Here is a 24,352-nt window from a genome sequence, read left to right as displayed (position 1 = left end):
TCTGTTTTTGCTTCTAATCATCTTTTGAATTTTGATTGATTGGAATTCACTGGACAAATACAATTGATATTCATCTAAAAATTCATGTTTTGTTTTTCCATGATGAGGCAATATCACACAACCAACATGTTCACAGATAAATGTGATCGATAAATGTGGCCAAGAAGTGTTAAGTTTGATTGACATCATCAAAATATGTTTTACAGGAATAAATACAAGCATGCATTTTAACACATATTAAAATAGAAAATAGTTATTTAAAATTTTAATAAGATTTTACAATATTTACTTTTTTATCGTATTTTTGGTCAAATAAACGCAGCCTTGGTGCCATTCTCAAAAATGCTTTAACACAGTAACAAGGGGAATTTACATATAATGTTTAATTTTAAGTGTCAGAGAAGGTGAAAATTGCCACAAAAAGCTGAATTACTAAATTATTACTTCTTTTAAATAAATAGGTTAAAAAATATTTTATTAAAAAGTTTTGATTTGGCTTCATATCTATATTCTGTATAATGACACGCGTTGCTTAAAAAATAAGCAATTTTCAGGTAACTAGGTACATTTCCTTCTAAGTCTGCTGAAATTTTTCACACGGTTTGACACTTTGGCTATATTCTGTCCATATTGACAAATCTTTTACCCCAGAGAAAGTGTTTTTGATTACCCTCATTCGGTGTGACCCCTGTCAGCAGCAGCTCATAGGTGAAGACAGACTGGGTCAAGGCATGACCTTTGACCTGATGGTGAAAAATGACTGGGAACGTTCCTCCTGCGTGTTCTCCAACAGTGCACCGCAACTGCATATCTGTGATGGATGTCACGCTACAAGCCACACCGCCGATCTCGAAAGAGACGAGTGCTACATCTGTGCCAAAGCCAGAACCAGAGACGGTGATCTCTGTTCCACCCTGACCTGTGAGGAAGGGATTATGTCTGTAATATTACTACGAAGTGTTGTGATATTCAATAGTTCAATAGAGTGCTGCAGAGATGACGTATATTTGTTGGCCAATACCTGGAAACGAGTTTTTTAGCACTTCTGGTTACTTTTAATTGGCTTTTGTTTAAAAGCTTGAAATAAGGTCTGTGGTTAACAAAATCTGAAGATATTTTCATGTTTTATTCTACAACATAAAATGCAACAGTAATACCCCCTTGTGATTTTTTTTAAAGCTTGTACTTGTCTTGATAAAGGTGGTTGTTAACAAGTAGCTAAATGGGACTACAGAGGTTGTCTGAGACATTAAACATCTCGCTGAACAGGTAAACTCATCGAAAATGTTTTTAAAATAAAGACCCATAAGAAAATTCAAAAGCTTAAAGGGATGGTTCGGAGTAATTTCAACCTTGTGTCCTTTACACCATGACCTCGAGCCAAACAAACAAAAAAAACTGCATAGTCACTTCCGTGATTTGAGAAAAGCCCGTAAATGTCTTAGCAAGGGTGGACAAGGGTCATGTTAACTTTTGGGTTGGCCAACAAAAATACATAGTCACTGCAGCAGTCCATAGTAAATGCCACTAATTATATTTGCCGTAAATGCGGCAATTATATACTTTTTTTAATGGAATGCACGTTGGTACCTGTTATAGGACTGATGGAGGTGATGTTTGGAGTGTGTCCCCTAGAGTAGTTGAAACGTTGAGGTGGATACACAACATCAAACACCTTAATGTTCACCTGCACCTGTCCCTCTGCATGAGGAGGTGTCATGCACCTCACTGTGTCTGGAGTCACATCTAAGATCCTGCAGGGGGAGTTAGCGAGCTTCACGGTTGTATTTCCTGCCACAAAGCCATTTCCTGTGATCAAGAGTGGAGTTCCTCCAGCAATGCTGCCTGATGTTGGGTTGATGCTGGCTTGTGCTATGCTGGTCAGGTTGGCTCCTCCAGAGGCAAGACCTTTTCTCATGACCACCACCTGTAGGACATGCGTGCCAGCGGGAAGGGCACCAACTAAAACAGTGATGTTGTTATCAGTGACTTCTGTGACTTCCAGCAGGATGTTGGCTGCAGATACCATTAGATCAGCAGAGTTGTTCCCAAATCCACTGCCAGTGACCTCAACAGTGGTGGCGTTTCCACTAACCGAGTTAGGGAACACCGCAGAGACGTACGGTGTGATGGAGTCGGAATATTCAAACATGCAATCAAAACTGCACGAGGAAGAGATGGAGTTGACGAAAACTGCAACGTTTCCCCTGCGAGCCGCAGACGGTGAGGTATCGCAAACCACTTGGGAGTAGTTCATGAAAACCACTTTGCATGGAATGTTTGCAACCATAACTGAACCATTCGAGAACCCAGAACCAGAGATGAAGAGACGAGTATAGCCTGTGGTGCTGCCCACCAAGGGAAAGACAGAATCGACCACGGGTAGAACTACAAATCTGCGGTCATACTCTTTCGGCATGTACAGGATGGCGGTGCCAAGGTTGTTGATTCGGACACTTACGGGTAAAGGGATTCCCACTGGTGCTCTGCTGTCAGGACTGAGTTTGCAGTTAATCTCAGTGGAGGTGCTGTTGATAACACTGCATGGACGATCTCCAACTTTGACCTTTGGTTGGCAAAAAAATAAAGAATAAATTTTTCCCTTTTATTTTTTTGGCAAACAGAAACGGATCATTGGGTAACTCAAGATGAGCCTTCTGTTCATTAATTTTCCAAATTTCTTCTTTTGTTTCAAAATAATATGTTTTTCACTTGTTTTTCCAGAAACAATATCTAAACATACTTAAAACAAAATGAATTAAGTTGAGAATAAATACTACATAATATTAAGGTTTGTTTTCAAGTCATGTGACGTGCTCATGAACCCTGTCGTACTTGAGTAAAGCTCTGTACAATTGGCCCCTTTTTTACCGATTTTTTGTTTTATTTTAAGTTTTATTCAATAATTGTACTTTGCCAGATGTCACACAATCGAAAACAGCAAGATTTGTCACCGTCATCTTCACCGATTAAGAAGAGATCCAAGGCACCGACCACGAGTGATACGGTTGACAAAATGGCTAACACTGTTGCACGCTTCGAGGACATTTTAAAAACCGAGCTGACGGCGATGCGGAGTGAATTTGCCTCTCACATGTCAGTTGTCCAGTCGCTATGCTCTAAACTCGATCTTCTCACAGGTGAGATGCGTGAACAAAAGAAAGTAGCCTAGTCGCGCTTGAACAACAGGTGGTGGATTTACAAGACCGCAACAGGCGCAGCAATCTGCGGGCTGCTAGACTGCATGACCCGGTGAAAACAAGCGACGGAGCAGTGCTGTCCTTCTTTCCTGACTTTTCTCCTATGACTGCAAAAAGAAGAAGTGCGTTTGCACCAATTCGGAGGGAAATGAGGAAAGCTGGCATCCAGAATTTCCTCCTTTATCCTGCAACGCTGAAGGTCATTCTCAATCAAGGCGAACCAAAGATGCTGTATTCCCCAGAGGAAGCAAGACACTTTCTCGGTTGCCAGTTAGCCACTACTAACCCCCGCTGAACTTCGGCTGGTCATTTGCTGAGATGCTCTAAGTTCTAACTTGTAAGGTGACTGTTATTTTATGTAAATGAGTTCACCTCACTTTATTTTGTACGCCATAATTTTTGAAAGGCTAAGCTCTCAGTATATTGTATTTCTTATCGGGTTGTGTGACAAGTTTTTAATTTTTATTTTTTAATTTTTATATTTTACGTGTAGCTAAATGTGTATTATTATTATTATTATTATTATTATTATTATTATGTACTTGCTAGCCATTATGTTAGCACTGGGCCAATATTGGTGCCTCAGTAATGTACAGGTTTCTGTTGACGCCACGGATCGTATTAAGGGGGGTTGGCGGATCAAGGTTTGTTCTTGGTTTGATCCGCCATAGTTTATGGGAATATGGTTATGTTTCTCCAAATGGTAATGGGAAGAGTGGGGGGTGGTTTGATGGTAGACTCAAATGGTTTCATTTTCTAAGTTGTACTTTGTTTTATCAAGCAGCATTTCAATTGGATACTCATGACTGAGCTTAATATTCTGAGTTGCAATATAAATGGCCTAAACGGCCCTCACAAACGCACAAGTTTTTTGGATTTTTTGCAAAGAAAGAAGATTGATATAGCGTTAGTTCAGGAATCCCATTTGAAAGAGGAGGATGTACGCAGGTGCAATAATACGTTTTATGAAGTGGTATCTCATTCATCTACGGATACTAAAACTAAAGGTGTCCTAATTTTGGTGCGGAGGACTTTAAATATCACTATTCTGGATAAAGGCTGTGATTTGGATGGTAGAGTAACGCACATAAAAACAGCTGTGGAGAATAGGAATATTGTATTTCTTTTAGTTTACGCTCCATGTACTCCTGACCCTGCTTTCTTCTCTTTACTCTCAGTTTATCTCTTGAAATTCTCTGACTTTGAAATTGTAATGGGTGCAGATATAAATTCGGTAATGTCCCATACTTTAGATAGATCTGGGTCAAAGGAATCACACTCTCAAGCTCTTTGTTCTGATAAATTACAGCAATGTGAAACCTTATCCTCACTGGTGGATATTTGGCGATTACTAAACCCTTCTACTAGGTCATTCACTTTCTTCTCTGGCCCTCATAAAACCTATTCACGAATTGACTATTTTTATTTCTACTAATTTATCTTCAGCTGCTCGAAATGCAGATATTTGCTCCCTATCGTTGTCTGATCATGATGGTAATTTGTGCAGTTTATCTTTGGTCCCTCGGCCATCTCGGGCCCCTAGATGGCGATTTAACTCTAAGCTGTTACAGGATGGAAACTTTTGCAGTCAGTTCAGAAAAAGGTTTGCTGAGTTTATTGAAATTAATTAAACACGTTGGAATGCGGTTAAAGGCTTTATAAGAAATAACTCAATTTCATATACCTCTTTCCTCCAGAAAAAACGACACAAAAAGATAGTTGAACTGGAATTGCAGCTTCAGAACTTGACAAGAGATAATCAACGATTTTTTTCAGACAATACACTCAGCAAAATTATGGCGGTTAGGACTGAACTCAACTCATTACTGAGATCCAGGGCAGAATTTTTGATTTAAAGATCCAGGCAGAATTACTATTTTCAGGGGAGTAGACCAAGTCAGCTTTTAGCTTTGAGATTACGCAACAGTGAAAAGTTTGCTAATATTCCTGCAGTGAAATCCCAATCTGGGGACATTATGACAGATCCTAAAGATATTAATACCATTTTTCGCTCTTTTTATTCTAATCTTTATACCTCTTCTAGTGGTGACCCGGACTCTTCTGCATCCTTTCTATCCAATCTTGATTTACCTCGGCTGTCGGATTCAGATTCTGAATATCTGGCTGAACCGATTACTCTTCAGGAGCTGGAGTTAGCAGCTAAATCTATGAACAAGGGGAAATCCCCTGGCATAGATGGTATTCCAATCGAATTATACAACTTTCTGGTCTGACTTAGGCCCTCTGATGTTGGATATGATACATTTTTCAGTTTCTCAAGGTTCATTTCACTCATCGATTAATATAGCTATTATTTCTCTCCTTTTAAAAAAAGACAAAGATCCGACTTCCTGTTCTAGCTATCGGCCACTTTCTTTGATAGAGACGGATGTTAAATTGTATGCTAAAGTGCTGGCCCGACGTTTAGAGAGATTTATGAATAGATTAGTTCATTATGAGCAAACAGGTTTTATTAAATCTCGTTCCGCCTCGGATAACTTGTGCAGGCTATGTCATATTGTTAATTCAGCGAGTATGTTGACTTCCCCTTGCGCAGTATTATCTCTGGATGCGATGAAAGCTTTCGACCAGCTGGAATGGAACTATTTGTGGGTGGTTCTACAACATCTGGGTTTAGGATCAAGTTTTATAAACATGATTAAAATTCTGTATACCAATCCAGCAGCGGCTGTTCTTACAGGTTCAGTTTGTTCAAAGCCATTCTTTATACAGTGAAGTACTCGTCAGGGTTGCCCGCTTTCTCCTTTGTTGTTTGCTTTATCCTTGGAACTCTTAGCTCAAGCAGTCCGACAATCTGAAATTATCTGCCCAATAATTATAAGGAACACACACCATCATATTTCATTGTTTGCTGATGACATTTTATTGTTTTTGGAGAAACCGTCACATTCTATCCCTCAGGTGTTGAATTTATTTGACAATTTTGGATCCCTCTCTGGGTTTAAAATTAATTGGAGCAAGTCATGTTTACTCCCCCTCAACTTTAAAATTGAGTCCACGCCCCTATCCATATCTATTCCAGTGGTTCAATCCTTTAAGTACCTGGGGATAGATATCTTTCCATCCCTGCAGGAAATTATCTCGAAAAACCTGAATCAGGGTTTCTGGTGTCCGGTAATTGCCGGACATTGGCCGGAAAAAAAATGAAATGTCCGACAAAATTAAATCTCTCCAGTCAAATTGTCCGAATAAAATTGCCTAACACCGTGTCCTAACTAACTACATGAGACGCGACGCCACAACACGCGATAAAAGGTATCTTTTCCATGTTAATCAGAGTTTTTGTCCTAACCAGACGCGACGGCAACATGCGACATTTCTAATTTAGAAACGGTTTCTATTTTCCTGCGACGTCGCGCTGGAACATCAAACACAAAGTGTGGCAAATTGGCAATGATAATCTCTGGTACTGTTTATGTGCTTTATTTAATGTTAAAAGCGTGAAATGTGACTTTGAATATCATTTAGTGCTCCAGCTTTGTAGCTGTAAAAGCAACAATGGATATAATTCACCTCAGATCTTGAAATTAAACAAATGGAAACATGAACGTTAAAACTGTGAACAAACAGGTGTGTTATTTGACAAAGAATGTTTTAGTAACTCAGTAGCCTATGTATTTTTTAAATGGTGTAATATTTGTGAATGTTATTATGTAACTACTTATCCATTTTCTTGCGAGTGCCGTCAAGTTTACTCTCTAGTCGGTAGTCGGTAAAAAAAAAAAAAAAAAAGTGATCTCTAAATTAGGCTATTATAGGCAGTGGACTAAACGCTACTACAGTTAGCCATCTCATTCCAAGATCTTTTTGTGTGAAGTGAACAAATCCCTCACACTCAATTTTTCATAACTGTCACAAAGAACCAGCAAAAGTAATGATTATGAATATGTAAAATATTGCAATGAGACATTTTAATTGTCTATTAATAAACAAGTGTTTTCTGTGTCGGCTGCAAAGATGAAGTCTGACTCGCGATCTTCGCACGTTCGCAGTAGTGAACGCGCCGGAGAGAAATACACATTTCATACGGATTACATCGTTTTATTTTGTTTTGAAGGGTTCTGTTTAAAAGTAGAGATTTCTGTAGATAATAGATATATTTCTATTTTTTTTTTTAGGTGTGTGAGGCGAGTAAGCTACCTTATACGTTAAATTTCGGTTCATGGATGATAGCTTAACGTTAGCTCCAGTTCAGGCGCTGGCGCCTCCATGTCCTGATTAGGCCTATTTATTGTCTGCTATATTTACTTTTTATTTATTAAATCGAGAAAATTGGATAATGAAACACTGATTAAAATTAAGATACAATTAATACAAAACTTTGTCACTTTGACCGGCACCATTTTTTTCTAGCGGAAACTCTGACCTGAATAGTATTTTAGCAAAAATATCCTCAGACTTGGAAAATTGGTCTCGTCTCCCTACTTCTTTTCATGCTCGTATATCTGTAATTAAAATGAATGTTCTTGCACGTATTAATTTCTTTTCATCTATGATTCCTCTTTCTCCACCTGCTGGCTTCTGGAATAAACTCGATGCATGCGTTTCTCGTTATATATGGGATGGGAAACGTCCACGAATCAAGCTGACTACCTTACAGATTACAGCAGATTACATGGAGGTCTGTCTTTCCCTAATTTTAGACTTTATGCTCAAGTCTTTACCCTCCGCCCTTTATCAGTCTGGTTTGACCCTGATGCTTCTGTGTCATGGAGAGCAATTGAGGAATCTATAGTTTATCCCTATGAACTGAAGCATCTTGTTTTTTCCAGGGTTCCACTGAAGCAGTGTAAATCTCAGTTTGGTCCTATTGTAACTCATCTTCTCTCCACTTGGAGGGAAGTCGAAAAGCGAACACACCAAGTTCCAATCTGGCATAGGCATTCACCTATTTTCCATAATAACAATCTTTTGTGATGGCAAGGCCACTTTTCATTGTCCACAATGGACGAAAAAAAAGTAAACACTTTGGGAGAGATCTATGACGATATGGGTCTAAAATCATTTCAGAACATAAAAGCTCAATATAATTTACAAGGTACATCTTTTTATATGTATTTGCGAATAAGATCGGCCCTTCGGGCATATGGGGTGCCTTGGGACTCTCATTTACCTATTCACCCACTGCGTAAATTAATCCTTCCTTCTGAGAGATCTCCCTCTTCTGTTTCGGTTATTTATCAGTATCTTCTTGAGCATTCATACAAACCCTTATCTATTACAACTGTTTAGGCCAAGGATCTTAATGAAGATGTGCATGTTTTATTTTCGGATCAGGTATGGAGGATGTTTAAGCTGTCTTCAAGGAACCCCAATCATCAAATGATACACTGGAAATTACTACATAGGGTTTACTTGACTCCTATGAAACGTTTCTATATGAATCTATCCTCCTCTCCCAAGTGTAATCTTTGTTCTCAAGGATCTCTAGGCACGTACTTGCACTTCTTTTGGGACTGTCCCTCTCTCTCACCTTTTTGGACCCAAATCTCACAGGACTTATCATATCTGTTGGACACTGATATTTCTTTGACCCCACAGTTTTTTCTTGAACGATTTTAGGGACCTTACCTTATCCATTCAACAAAGATATTTACTGTTAACTGCTCTCACAGCGGCAAAAAATTTTTTAGTTAACCGCTGGAATCCTCCTCACACAATGGACAGAAGAACATGGACGGTTTCTTGGCTGGACATTATATCAATGGAACTCTCAACCTCTCGTATGCATGGATCCAATGTTAAGACTGTGAATTTATGGCATGCTGCTTTTGATATTGTGTCAACTTTTTTAACATCTATGTAATTTTTTTTTTTTTTTTTTTTTCTCTTTTACTTTATTATTATATAAAAAAAATATTTTTATTGTTTTTTATTTTTATTATTGTTTTTTTTTGTTGTTGTTTTTTTTGGGTCTACATTCTATGTTTGTATTTGATTTGTATTTTCTTGAAGTCTACCAGGGGTGGGATGGGATGGGATGGGATGGGTTCTAGATTTTTGCGTTGTATTTTTGTTTTTCTTGACTTTAAAAAAGAAAACTTAATAAACAGTTGTTAACAAAAAAAAGGTTTGTTTTCAAAGACTGTACTTTGAATATGTGTTCCCTTTCACAAGGGAACTTGCACTGCGTCCTGAGAACAAGCCAAGAAGAGCAAGAGATGGCTGCAGAGGGTGAGGAAGATGAGTCATCTGAGCCCTCTCTGCCTCCCTGCCCTGCATATGCTGAGCCGCTGGGGGTAATGGAACGTGCTTCGGCCAGACTCCAGCTGCCATGGTAGCGCGTGAGGGAAGGAACCGCTTGCGGCCGACTTGACGAGTGGTTTCTTTCCAACCATAACCCCCCAGCTCCCATGAGACTTCCATTCCTTCCTGAAATCCATTCTGAGATCGAGAAGGCATGGAAGAATCCGTACTCGGCCCGCATCTATCGATATCAGCATGCAAATTATGCATATGTCGAGGGGATGCGTGAGCATGGGTGCGCGTTTGCAAACTATCTCATGGTTGGGGTAGCATCGACTCTGAAGGCTCCGGCCCTGCTTTCAAAGCCCCTTAAGGCCACCTCCTCAATGCAGCAGTTTCGCCCTCGGGTCACGTCTCGGGTCACGTCTCGGGTCACGACTGTATCCCTGGTTCCCTGAGGAACGAGACACTCCGTCTCGTTGCCATGCTTGTGGGCTGCCTGCACAGTACCGAAGAAGTGGATGACATGTTCTCTAGGGCCCTTGTATACTTCCTGGTCATGCTAGTAGTGACATCATAGGCTGCTGCTGGCCAATACGATTGCCGCGATTAAACGTGCTTCAGACATCAGTCATGCTGAGGTGTTCCCCAATAGTGTCTCAGGACGCATTGTCTCGTTCCCTTTGTCTAGCAGATTTTACCACTTGTTTTTCCACTTGTGTTTCACTTGTAGTAAAAAAAAAAAGTCTTAAATATACATTCTCTGAAAACAAGCCTTAAAATTGTACGCACTGTTGTTTTATTAAAGTTTTATTAAAACTTTTTAAAGTATTATTTTAGCTAGAATGATACATAAAATAAAGGAAAATATTAAAATTTAATTTAAAGCGTATCTGAATCAATATTATTTGTTAGAGAAAAAAAAAAGTGTCAAGATTTCGATTAGTTGGTGAATAAATAAATAAAAAAAGGGTAAAATTGGTGGGATTTTTTAATTTATTTTTAGGATAGAGTAAATTTTGCTTAGTTTTTTCCCCTACTGTTATAAATAGATGAATTGTATACGTTTTTATTTCTAGGCTTTAGAAATTGATGTACCTTTACTCTGAAATCTGAAGTAATATGAATATATATTAATTTAAATCTGTGTATATGTTTTGTTTGTTTTTTTGTATGTATTGTGATAGCCAATTTTAAATGATTAATTTTGGTATTTTAAGTAGAAAACAAGACAATGATCTTTTTTTTTTTTTTTTTTTTTTTGGTGCATTATATTTCAGTGACATCTGTCGGGTGTTTGGGACATTCCAAAAAATCCCTTTCAGCACCTTTAATGCCATAGCTGACCACTGAAACTCACCTCGTTTGCACAGTTAATGTTGCTAAAGCCAGATCCATTGATGTTGATGATGTCATGTGTGGTACCATGGTCAGGCGTAATGTGGTACACAGTGGGGCTGGCACAAGAAGTAAAACTGAAGTAGTGACCATCTGAGGTATCATTCAATTCCAGCTGATCTTGAAAACAGTCCAGCGTGGATATACATTTAGAGTCAGATGAGTTAATTTGACCTGCAACTGGAGAGAAACAAATGACAATTAGGATGATTTTACTTTCCAATTCCTTACCCAAAACCAGCTAATGCTGAAATGTGAAATTCTGAATGTAATGTTGAGTTAAATTATGGTACTTATGAATATAAGTTGTCATTGTACCTATATTCATAGAGGCCTGTATTCCTGTCACAAACACCTGAAGCCCAACAGTGCTTTTCTCCAGAGGCATAACAGTCACCACTCCCTGCAGTGTCTTCTGTTTGCCAGAGTCAATGTAACCGCTGCTGTAGTAGTAAACTCCAGGAGATGTGAAACGATAGGCAAAAAACCCTAATAATAAAACAGACACAACAAGAACAGCAGTATCAGATTTTGTTCCTCCTTAATCAAACTGGCATCACGCCTCCAGCTCTTATTGTTCTCTGTTCCTTTACAGAATACAAACTTTAACATCTACAGCAAAAGGTATTCAACTAATTTTCTAACATTGTTTAGTTTATTTATTTATTTATGCACAATGACTGGTGTGTAATTAATTATGTTGTAATTATAGTTAATTAGAGAGCAGACACCTTGGGTTTACTCTTCATGAAATCTGACACTCTCACAAACCAAATGCTTGTCTGGATCAGGGGTATTTAATCACATTTCCCCGGGGACCAGTCTCTAATGTCACAAAGGTCAGGACAATCAAAAGCCACTTACACAGTTTCAGAGTCAATATATTGTACTGTGTGTGAGTGTGACTAAATGAAATAATGTACATTTCGTAAAAATTTCAGCTTTCAAGCTGGCAGCCATTAAAAAGTAAAAGTAAGAAACAGGTTAAAAAGTTAGAAGTTATGTATTCAAAATAGTATCTCCCAGACTCCTGATGTTTACAGTGTAGAATTGCAAATTATTAATTCAATTCAATTCAAATGTATAGATACTATAGATACTATATTAGTATAGATACTTTCACCATACAAATTATTCTAAAGTAACTATACAGAAAATAGGATAGTGCCTTCAGGCAACAAATTTGTGTTTAGGAAAACAACTTTAAACTGATAAATAAATAAACATAAATCCTAAATTAATTTAAAAAAAAATGCTTTACTTGTCTTGCTACTTATATTGTAGAATAATGTATTTTTCAAAAGTATTTAATTTTAATATAGATATTAATAGCATAAATGCATATTTATAAAAATCATTACATTATTTACATATTAATATTCAAGATTTGTGTTTTTTGATTCCTCTAGTTACATAGGATCTATTTATAAGAATGAGACTAGAAAACGTAAAAATTTTAAGCAAGGACTGGTTTTCAAAATGGTGTTCAGGAAAATGTTGTTCTCACAAACAGTTTGTGTAGTTGTTTGTCTGCTTAATGTAAATTAGAATGAGCAGGTTTAACACACAGGTTGTAAAATAGTAGTTTTTGTACCTTTGGCAGTTCCTGTGTCTCCACTGCTGAAAGCAATGCCATCATAGTCTGTGCTGCTGGGACTGGACACACTGAAGACCCTGTAGCTCAGACCGGGCACAAAAGCTGGTGCGTCCCAACGCCAAACCACTGTGTCCCCCACTGAGGCTATTATCCCAGAGGGACTCCAGGCATAACCCTGACCGTACACTGAACACATATGATGTTATTAACTGTATGCAAGTGGGCAAACAAGCACATGTAGTCACACACACACATTTTATGACAATATATATAATAGGGACATTTTCCAGACTAGATCAATTATTTTATAGTTTACACCCCAAAAAAAGTCATTTCTATCTAAAAAAACAACAACTTTACATTCTCCATGATTTCCATTACTTAAGCTTTTATTAATTTCCTTTTGAAAAATGTTCATGACCTTTTAATATTTTATTTCAATGTGATTTCCATTACTTTAAGATTTTTTTTCATCCCTTTTCTGTTATTTTGAGATTTTATTCATTTCTATCACTTTTACATTACATTAAGATTTTAATCTCCAGCATTTTCCATTGCGTTTTAAAATTGTATGAATTTAATTTTCAGTTATTTTTCTGTAACACTTTACAATAAGGTCTAATTTGTTTTTACTTACATTAACATGATGAGCAATAAATAACACTACAGCATTTATTAATGTTTATTTTAATATTTACTCTACAAATGCTCTTTTAAAATCAAAAGTTGTATGTGTTAACAATGCACTGTGAACTAACATGAACAAAAATCAATTGTATTTTTATTAACTAGCATTGGTAAAGATTAGGGAATGTAATCTTGTTTTTACAACATTTAATAATGTTAACATTTGTGAACTTATTTTAAAGTGTTACGATTTCTTTACCTTTTAAATTTAAGTTACCTTTTTAAATTACATTTTCATTTTTACCTGACAATAATTACTTGTCCAGGGCTGGTAATCACACTTAAAAAAATCCTTGATATTGCAGATTTTTCATGACTTTAAGAACCATGAATGTGAGTAAGCACACACAGAATTTGTGTACTTTTTATACTTTTGGCACTGATTGTTGGGGGATTCTCCGTAATAGTCAAATTGGTAACAGAAACATCATATCAGAACAACTGCTAAAATGATGCTTTGTGAATTCTTCAGGAAAACTACAAAATAATTTCACTGAATTCTGCCAGTGTGGATTCTGTGTGGGGCTAAATACAGCTTAACAAGAAAAAAAAAGAAATTATCCCGCTCAAACAGTGCTAAGGAATATCATGTTTGTTTGTTTTTGCTTGCAGCTCTAGTGTATTTGATAAGTCTGTGTCAATGTGCTGACAGCCATTGTTTCACTGTCTCTGATATATTCAGGTATTTTGTGCGTGACAGAAAAAGAGATAAAAGTAAAGAGATATTACCGGGGTGGAAACCTTGGTTCGTCACGGTGAGTGTTTTATCTCTAGACTGGGTCACACACTCAAGCTGATGATCTGAAACGGCTGTCACTCGGCATTGTGTGTCCCCTGTATGAAACACACAACTGTGACTACTGTACTAAATGATCTGGAAACGATTGGTTTCAGTAATTCACTGTTAAAGATCAAAGAGTAAATCAAAGTACTTTAACTGTAGTTTTAAGCGTGGGGAATGTTTAAAATAATGTTGATATATTTTTTTGGTTCATTGTAGTCTTGTCTTATGTTACCTAGAGTGACATTATTGTCTGCTGTGACAGGGCTGAACCCGGAGCCAGTGATAGTGATGGTGGTTCCGCCATACAAAGACCCCAGAGATGGAGAAAAACTTGTGACCTCTAGAACATACTTTATGGTGGTATTAACGCCAGTGCTGCACAAAAAACAACAACAAAAAAAAACATTTAATCACTCTAAAAAGTGATTCACTTTGGATTAAATGTCATTGTAAATGCATAATTCCCGATGATGCACAATTCCATTCTACAGTTGAAGTATGATATTTACATATAAATATTGAGTATATTAAGTGATATGAGACCTGGTTAAGGTGTAACCCTGGTTTCCGACTCTCACACAGACATTGTACATAGCTGGGGGAAGTGTGGGTAACAGGCAGGTGATGTTTTCATTGGTCCACTGCAGCAATTCACACTCAGCTTCACCAATCAAAACAGAGCTGCCATTAGCCTGCGCCCCAAAATTTGTGCCCAAGATGGTGAGAATCCTGTCCCCTTTATCAAAAAAGATCAGTGAAAACAGGGTAAAATTAATCGCTGTTCTTGTAAGATTGTGAGGGGTGAGAACAATGAGGAAGTCAGATACAAAACGTACTCGGTTACTAACGTAACCTCGGTTCTCTCTAGAGAGGGAACGAGTACTGCGTAATAGCTTACGCTAGGGGAAAACTCCTTTTCCACGAGATATTGAAGCCAAAAATTATCCTTAATTTTGTATTAATGTAAAACGCGTTGCGGCAGCATGCAGACATGGGCGAGACTGCTCGCGCACCCATTGGCTGCCCTGCGCTTCGTGCCCACTGCGTCATGTCCCGCCGAAATGGGCGGGGCCTCGGGCTATAAATATAGTCTCGGAAGGCTGGTTTAGCTGGTTTTTCATCGCCGAAGCGAACCAGAGCGTGATGCATGCACGGCAAGATACGCAGTACTCGTTCCCTCTCTAGAGAGAACCGAGGTTACGTTAGTAACCGAGTACGTTCTCTTACGAGAGGTTCTCTCGTACTGCGTAATAGCTTACGCTAGGGGAACACAGTGTAAAACGCCGTGCATGCTGAGATTCAACACTAACGTCCCAAGGGCAGGTGCCCGGGGCTCATACAGTGCATAATCATAAGGGACTCACAGAGAATCCGGGAAGAGGGGCTAGAATAGCATCATTCCTGTAGAATATAGCGCTCTATCAAGAGCATATATATCAAGTGTTCCACACAACCAGGGTGAGTTCGGCCTGGACTGATAAGTATTAGGGGACTTACACACTGCCCACAGACATATATGGTCGATCAGCGATCGATGCTCTAACAGTTTCAGCATCCTGAGCCGATAGCATCGGGTAGACAATACTGAATTATTAAACCGAGAGCAGCTTAGCCTGCAAAGCGGGAACCTCTAGGTTGTAAAACCTTATAAATGTAGACGGAGAGGCCCAGCCTGCCGCCATACAGATATCTTGTAAGGCAATCCCACTAGACCAAGCCCACGAGAGGCATGGCCTCTCGAGAGAGTGCGCTTTGAATGTGCCCACGAGAGAGTGCGCTTTGACACCTAACGGGCATTGCAGGCCCTTAGATGTATGAGCTAGCGCTATAGCATCAACTATCCATCTGGATAGACTCTGTTTTGACGCAGCTAGTCCCTTAGAACGACCGCTGAACAAAACAAAGAGCTGCTCCGTCTGTCTAAAAACAGATGAGCGAGACACATAGGCTCTTAGAGCAAAGGAACCCTTCCTCCTCAGAGACCGTCAGTGCTGACAGGGAAATCACCTGTGCCCTAAACGGAGTGTTGAGGGATTTAGGAACGTACCCGTGCTTTGGTTTGAGTATGACTCTCGAGTCATTAGGCCCAAACTCCATACACGTCGCGCTCACTGAGAGCGCTTGCAAGTCCCCTATGCGCTTTACTGAAGCGAGAGCCAGAAGAAACACTGTCTTGAAAGATAAGTGTTTTAAGTCTATTGACTGAATTGGCTCGAATGGGGCGCCTTTCATGGCTTCCAGAACCGTGGAAAGGTCCCAAATGGGAACTGAGGGAGGTCTGGGAGGATTCAGTCTCTTAGCTCCTCTAAGGAAGCGAATGACCAGATCGTTTCTTCCCAGGGACTGGCCAAGCATTGGTTCAGCGAACGCTGCTATGGCCGCCACGTAAACTTTGAGCGTGGATGGGGCTCTACCCTTATCCAGCAGCTCTTGTAGAAAGGAAAGAACCTCCGACACCCCACAGTCTGAGGGTGATATGTCACGAGCTGTACACCAGCTAGCGAACACAGACCATTTCGAGGAATAGAGCCGCCTAGTAGGCGGGGCTCTAGCCTGCGTGATCGTGTTTAACACTCCCGCTGGGAGGTTAACGGGTACCCGTTGATGGCCCACGCATGTAGGGACCATAGCTCCGGGCGAGGATGCCAAATCGAGCCGTTGGCCTGCGAGAGGAGATCCCTCCTCACCGGTATCGGCCATGGGGCGGTACTCGTCAGTTGTATCAGAACTGGGAACCAGGCTTGGTTCGTCCAGAATGGGGCCACGAGTAACACTGAGCATCCGCTTTTCCTGATCCTCTCTAATACCTGGGGTAGGAGCGTGACAGGGGGAAACGCATAGAGCGGGCAGCGGGGCCAGACGTGGGCCAGCGCATCCCTGCTCTTGGAGAAAAACTCCGGACAATGAGCGTTTTCTTGAGACGCAAATAGGTCTATCTTTGCTCTGCCGAATGTTTTCCACAGCAGTTGGACTGTCTGTGGATGTAAGGACCATTCTCCTGCGGGAACATTGTTCCTGGACAGTCTGTCTGATCCTACATTCAAGTGACCTGGTACGTCCGTTGCTCTCAGCGAGCGCAGATTGTGCTGAGCCCAGATCAGGAGGCGTTCCGTCAGCCTGTGAAGGGTTCTGGATCTGACACCTCCCTGGTGATTTATATAAGCCACCACCGACATGTTGTCCGAACGGACTAAGACGTGGTGTCCTCTTATCTGGGGACAAAAGCGCCTCAGCGCGTTGTCGACTGCCACCATTTCCAGGCAGTTTATGAGTAGAAGCTTTTCCCGTTCTGACCACTGGCCAAAGAACGGTCTGCCCTCGAGCAGCGCTCCCCATCCCGAGGTTGAGGCATCTGTAGACACCACCTTCACACTCGAGGAAATCCCCAGGTTTACACCTGACTGGTACCAATCTGTCGCCGTCCAAGGTTTCAGAGCTGATATGCATTTCTCTGATCGAGCTTGAGGTGTAAGAGACCGGAGATCCACGCTCGGCACGGTACGGCACGGAGATGCTGAAGCCATGAGACCCAGCATCTTTTGAAACTTTTTGAGCGGGACTAAAGCGCCGTGGCGAAAAATGTTTCGCCATGCGCTGAATACTCAGTCTGCACTGTGGCGACAGCTGTGCTGTCATAGACAGCGAGTTCAGTTCTGTACCCAGAAAAGATATCGTCTGACTGGGAGACAGTGAACTCTTCGCCCAATTGACTTTGAGACCTATATTCTCGAGGTGATCGAGTAATATGGTCCTGTGTTCTATGAGCTCTGAGTGTGATCGAGCTAGAACCAGCCAATCATCCAAACAATTCAGAACTCGTATGCCCCGGAGTTTCAGGGGTGCGAGCGCTGCATCCATGCACATCGTGAATGTACGAGGTGCTAAGGACGGGCCAAACGGCAGGACTGTGTATTGATATGCCTGGTCCTCGAAGGCGAATCTCAAAAATCGCCTGTGACGTGACGCTATTTGTATTTGGAAATAAGCGTCTTTCAGATCTACTGACATAAACCCTTGGCGAATTTGCGAGAGGATTTTCCTGGTTGTGAGCATTCTGAACTGTCGTTTCAGAAGTGCTTTGTTCAGCTGTCTTAGATCTAAAATGTCCCCCCATTTCGGCGGGACATGACGCAGTGGGCGCGAAGCGCCCTCATTGGATCTGATGTCATGAGAGGGCTCTCTCGATAGGCTGGTGCAGTTGCCGCAGGGCAGCCAATGGGCGCGCGAGCCGGCTCGCCCATGTCTGCATGCTGCCGCAACGCGTTTTACATTAATACAAAGTTAAGGATAATTTTGGCTTCAATATCTCGTGGAAAAGGAGTTTTCCCCTAGCGTAAGCTATTACGCAGTACGAGAGAACCTCTCGTAAGAGAACTGTTGTTAGTGTGATTATTTGAGTGTTTAGAGCAGATTGCAGTGTTGTTGACAGGTCCTTTTAAGAAACATCACATTGTTGATTGTCCTTCACTGCAGACAAACCGGCTTTTCTGATTACGTGACATTAGCTAAAGCCAGTGGAATTATCTGGCATGCACAAAAGAGCTGGAAAAAAAACCTTTTAGCTGAAGTTTGTCTGGTGGCCTATTGGGGGTTTACTGCTGTAACCAAGATGAAAAAGCAGATCAGAACAATGGGATGGAAAGAGACACTTGAATGTGATTCTACCTGTTTGTTTGTTTGTTTGTTTGTTTGTTTGTATCCCTTTGACTTTCATCTATTATCATGTCTCTCTAAGAACAGATGCTAACCAGTGTGTACAAATTCTGTATTTATTATAAATGTTTCATATAAGCTTATATGTGAACCTGTATGCTCAAAATGTATATGACATTTTATGAAACTATTAGAATAAATAATTGTGTAGTTACTATAGTGATAAGGACACTGTAAAATAAAGTGTTACCATATACATTTTCAAAGCAGCTTAATGGCCAGTAAACTTGTATTAGTAGGTGTAGCAAAAGTTAATTTTAGACGTACACTTATCACTATGGCATGCCTAGGGTGACCACCCGTCCCGCGTAGCGCGTGCGCGCACAGCGTTTGAAGCCCAATTCATGCGTCCCGCAAATTGAGACCGTGTCACGCATAATCTATGCTTGCTCAAAAAAAAGTTGGTCGCTATCCTCGAGCCCCAAGCAGACAAACGAACATTACTTGACATTTCAGCACGCTATTGTTGCCACACCCACCCCTCAGTTGAACTGCTGACTAGGTTCGTGCGCGCACAGCGTTTGAAGCCCAATTCATGCGTCCCGCAAATTGAGACCGTGTCACGCATAATCTATGCTTGCTCAAAAAAAAGTTGGTCGCTATCCTCGAGCCCCAAGCAGACAAACGAACATTACTTGACATTTCAGCACGCTATTGTTGCCACACCCACCCCTCAGTTGAACTGCTGACTAGGTTGTTATCAACTTTTTCGTTGTTGTCATGACAGCGCACGCACGCGCATACCAGACACACTGGGAAGGAAGGAACTTTTAGATGCGCGCTTTCCAATTCGAAAAATTCGAGAAAGAGACTGAGAGGCACCGTCATCATCAATTAAAAAGAGAAGGTGTGGGTACAAGAAAGACTGGGAAAATGAATATTTGTGGCTGAAAGGTGTTGAGGGGGATACCGAGAGGGCTTTTTGTGACCTTTGCAAAACGTCCTTCTCAATCGGACATGGAGGGGAATACGATGTCAATCGTATTTTTTTTAAATACTTTTTTTTTTTACTGTTCCTGTGGTGTTGAGCAACTACAATTCCTGTTAATCCTATAATTTTATATTATAATTTATTTAAAGTGAATAAATTGTAATGAAAAATAAATAAAATTAAATAGTAAATCTTAAGTGGAAGTACATCTGTCAATTCATTGAATGTTCAAAATATTATGAATCTTTATTTAGAAAAAAAATACACATTGGTTGGCCTATTCATGAGCATACATCAGCAATTACTCATGTTTAGGGGAATAGGGCATTATTACCATGTAAGGTGGTATGTGCTAGAAATGGGTAAACCACTATCAGTGAGTCTGCCCGTGGGGTGGGGGCACCGCCGCGCCAGGCAGTGTCCCACATTGTCCCTCAGAAACATACCCCTTGTCCCCCCTTGGGCTTATTAGCAGGTGGTCACCCTAGGCATGCCCAATGACTGGATTTGACTGGGGACTTTAAGAGACACATAGATGATGCACTATTACAAGTTGTATGTTGAAGGGATTAAATCTTTGTATGAAATTAACTGAAAGTGTCAGGGTTCTGCCCTGGCAGCCTTGTCTGTGTTGTCGTGGTTTCATGTTTCTCTGTTTGTCTTGTGTTTGAGCACATGGCTGTGTCTTTGTTTGTGTTTGCCATGTGCTCCTCTTGTCCTGCCTCCTTGTTTCCTGTTACCACGCCCCCTTGTTTAGTCCACATCTTGCCCTCCTTTCACTAATTGTGCTCACCTGCTCCTCATATGCTCTGGTCACTTTATATTGTGCCTCTTTCCCTCATGTCTTTGCTGGTTTGTTTTGGTGTGTTGTCTGTGTTCAATGTGTGTATGCAGTTACCACAGAAATTGACAGTCAGTACTACTGTAGATTTAGTTTTCCTTGTTTGATTATTTCTGTTTTGTTAATTTCTAGTTTATTTGTCTCTGTGTTTTTAGTCTAGTTCTAGTCTTTATTTACTTCTAGTTCTCTCAAGCCTTGTTTTTACTTCTTATTTAAGTAGTCTTTTATTTATTTTTCTCTAGTTCTCTGCAAGGCTGCAGTCTTGTTTAATTTCTTTTTGTTTGTAAGTACCAGTTACTTATTTTGAGATTATTTATTTTATTTACCTTATTTTCTCCTTTGCTACCTCCAGTTATTAATTAGTCTATTTTGTTTTCTAATCATAGTTGTCGGTTTTGTTTCTGTTATCTCTTGTGTTGGTTCCTGCCCTGCCCTGCATCCTGTTCTTCCTTGGTTATTGAGACTTCTGTCCTGGCAAGCCACTCTAGTGCCTAGTGCTGTTTCATGCCACCTATGCCAAGCCTCTGGTACCTTGAGCTGCTGTCAAGTTTCCATTGTTCCCAAAGAGCCTGGGTTTGTCTAATGCCTGACCAGCCTGTTCTCCAGTTGTGCCCTTGACCCACCTGTTTTCCAGTTGTGTGCCCTGCTCTATTGTTTGGACTGTTCCGCCTGTGTTTTGTCTTTGTCAATAAATATCACTCCCTGTTCATTCTGCACCTGGGTCCTCCCTTCTCTGAATCCTGACAGAAAGCTTGGCTATTCTTATTTACTAAACATTCTTGTGAATAAAGGCAAGGGAACACACAGAGTATTGGATTACAGCTCTAATCTCAGATCGGAACACAATCAGTTGTTGACTGTTTTCAAACCTAGAATGAGGCCAACTCCCTATAGTTGGCCTCATTCTATATTTGAAAACAGTCAACAACTGATTGTGTTCCGATCTGAGATTTAGAGCTGTAATCCAATACTCTGTGTGTTGGCAAGATGAATAGGTATTGAAAAACATATTTGAACACCTAAAGCAATTCAGGGTACTTGTCAGTGTCACGGTCTGGGTCTAATGTAATGTCTAATAAGGGCCCAGCTTCTTTAATGTTTTAAGGTCATAGGTTAAATTCCCAGGGAATAAATGGACTGGTAAATATGTCTGCTCTGAATATGGGTAAAAGAGTCTACCAAATTTATAAATATTAATATCTTACCGAATACTGTTGTAGTTTGTGGGCTCACAGATGTGATTAAGGCCGTCAGAGTGCTGCGGTACGTGAAAGAGCCATTTGATATTGCTGTCATCTCTACCGTGGTCAGGATTACTGTCCGTTCACCTTCTGACCCCTGATTGATGAATAAAAAATTCCATGGATTCAGTATTGTACAGCATAAGGTTTTTTTTTTTGAACGCAAGTACATTGCATTGTGCCCACAATGATATTTATTTGGATGTGCTGTCTTGTTTCAGTATCGGATTTACCAAAGGAAAGATGCAAATTCCATATATCAAATGCAATTCACATGTGACAATTTCACATCTTTCAAGTCAGCTCTGAGTGCCAAGTTGTGTGGGGCATGGGGATGCACATTTTTAACCCCCTGAGGTCGGCGGTATCGCCGGCGATACCAGCTCGCTTTTTTTTTATCAGTGTAAAAGAAACTCATGAATACTCTGTTGACTTTGATTTTCCATAGGAGTTTCATACATCAATCGATTCTGTTAAATGTGTATTATTTTTGTGTATACTCACAATAAAAACAAAGTGTTGTGCTTTTCGCCAAATAAAGAAAAATAAACACGAAGCGAGTTCTGCCTTCTCTCTCTCCGTGTAGTCCATTCTGAAACGCGTCCGAAAATGAATCATAACTCAGCGAATACTTCTCACACAGGCACGTGAGATATGTCTTTATGAAGCTTGAAATCTCTTCTTTTGAATGAAGTAATTTATATAAAAAACAAATGTTTTAAACTCATGTAATCCGTTTGAAAGCAAGGAGAGGTACCGTTTTTCCTTCTGCCTCATTATCTTTATAATCAGCTGCGTCCGCCCCGCCCCCGACGCGATTCACATGTAAATAGTTTAGGTGATCATCGCATACGCCCCCCGATCAATGCCATAAAAACACAGTTTCTATCAGACTTACTGATAGTTCATCGCGTTTTGAGTATGGCACGCTTCTCCTGTAATAAAGACGTCCTTCAGATGATTCTGGACAGCGAGGAAGAATGCACGATACCGGGTTGTTTTCTCAGAGGAAGATTATAACAGACGACGAACGGCAGCATTTTGAAGAGCGAATTCCGCCGAGGACACAATTTCGGAGTAAGTTTTACTTAAAAGTCTTTTGTCTTTTATTTTTCGTGTTCGCATTTATGAGGAAAAAAACAATATTACGTGACAGTTATCCATTATGGACGCGAGCGCTCTAAGCACTAAAAGACTTTCAAACATTCACAGAGACCTCAAAACAGAAAGTACAAATCCTTTCTTTAAAACGAATTTCGTTTTGTATCAATTGTATCTTAATTTTAATAATTTTTTCATTAACAAATTTCCTGGATTTTAAATATATATATGCTAGCAATCACAACATAAGGTCTGAACTGGAGATCATCATGAACCCGTAGCCTACTCGCCTCACATGTCTAAAAAAAATTGAAATATATTTACAGAAAGCTGGTTCTAAACAAAACCATCCAAAACAAAAAAACTATGTAGCCTAATAAATGTGCATTTCTCTGGTGCGTTCACTAGCCTACTGCGAAGATCGCGAGTCAAAAGCCTATCATCAACTTCCTTTTTACCAGAAGTTACATTTAAATCGCGTGTATGAATGATGTTTTAGCAAACTGCATTGCTAGACTGAGATGAGTAAAAATTTGACTGAAATATGAATACATAGATAAAATGTAGGCCTATAATCTTTTTTTTTTTACAAAGAAAGAGTACACTTGAAATATTGTTAAAATTGTAATTATTGTTGTAATTGTAACCTTTTTAATAAAATAGCAAAACATATTTACAAGATGTAAGCAAAATCTTAAATGGTCAATATAAGTCTTCTTCTAAATATATCTTTTGTCTTGCATTGTGGCTCAGTCAGTTTCACACCTGAATGAATGGCTAATTATGCAGAGTCATTATGCAGAGTGGGTGGGACAATGTAATCTAAGGTGAAAACCACTCCTCATTCACGCCCCCCTCGCATATTGGCTTTCCAAGCAAAACCTGTTTTACATCAATTTAAATCAATGTATGGTTTTATGTGAACGATAAAGCAAGACTATTTTCACATAATTTTGAAGAAAAAACTATAGGCGACCACATCCATTAGTCAAAAGTCTTATTGACACATATTTACTATGTGTTTTGTGGCCTTATTTCTGCAACTTTCATTTTAATTTTTTCCAATAACCACGCATAAACATTATTCTCTTAAAAATTCAAACATATACATGCATGTTGATCAGATATTTTGGTAGCCCTGTTTGTGCTATATAGAGTGAATTTACACCTTTGCCATTAACATGTTTATAAATAACTGAAAAAAGCACAAATGTCAGAGCATGTCAGAACACCTCCAGGGCCCAGAAAACAGCTCAGACTCCAGAGGGTTAAAAATGACATTCCATATAAAGTGGTACAACTTTGTGAATTTGCCCTTAGGAGTTCTGTTAAAGGTCCCATTCCATGGATTATTTTTATTATTTTATAATGTTTCCAGGGGTGCCCTTATAATGTTAGTATGTTTTTTAGATCAAAAAATTTGTATTATTTAGAAATAAAAGGCATATTTCCTAGCCTGATTTCATTCCCTGGTTTGAACACTCTGTTTGAAGGGGCGTGTCTGCTGTGAGACTTCAGTGTAAACGCCCTCTGCTGTGATTGGCTGACATGCTTGCATATGAAATATCTGGCATTACATGTGGAACTATCTGGAAAACTTTTACTATTACAGCTATTATACGTTTTTACTATTACAGCTATCTGGATTAACG

The 24,352-nt window shown here is 39.8% G+C and overlaps 1 protein-coding gene across 1 annotated transcript in view; it reads right to left on the bottom strand.

Annotated features, from left to right (window-relative positions):
* LOC307163476 (fibrocystin-L-like) overlaps positions 1–24,352 on the bottom strand; it is a gene marked incomplete at its 5' end in the record, with an annotated part of 71,969 nt that overhangs the window by 24,545 nt on the left and 23,072 nt on the right. The window contains 9 exons of the mRNA XM_079879512.1: positions 671–919; positions 1,591–2,566; positions 10,768–10,979; positions 11,124–11,294; positions 12,400–12,588; positions 13,819–13,923; positions 14,106–14,248; positions 14,417–14,609; positions 21,564–21,696. Coding sequence (XP_079735638.1) covers positions 671–919; positions 1,591–2,566; positions 10,768–10,979; positions 11,124–11,294; positions 12,400–12,588; positions 13,819–13,923; positions 14,106–14,248; positions 14,417–14,609; positions 21,564–21,696 — 2,371 coding nt within the window. The remainder of the gene's footprint in view (positions 1–670; positions 920–1,590; positions 2,567–10,767; positions 10,980–11,123; positions 11,295–12,399; positions 12,589–13,818; positions 13,924–14,105; positions 14,249–14,416; positions 14,610–21,563; positions 21,697–24,352) is intronic.

Source organism: Squalius cephalus (genome assembly GCF_949319135.1).
Source record: "Squalius cephalus genome assembly, chromosome: 8".
Classification (NCBI taxonomy): domain Eukaryota; kingdom Metazoa; phylum Chordata; class Actinopteri; order Cypriniformes; family Leuciscidae; genus Squalius; species Squalius cephalus.
The sequence above is the reverse complement of the archived record's forward strand: the minus strand, read 5'-3'. Positions and strand labels throughout refer to the sequence as shown.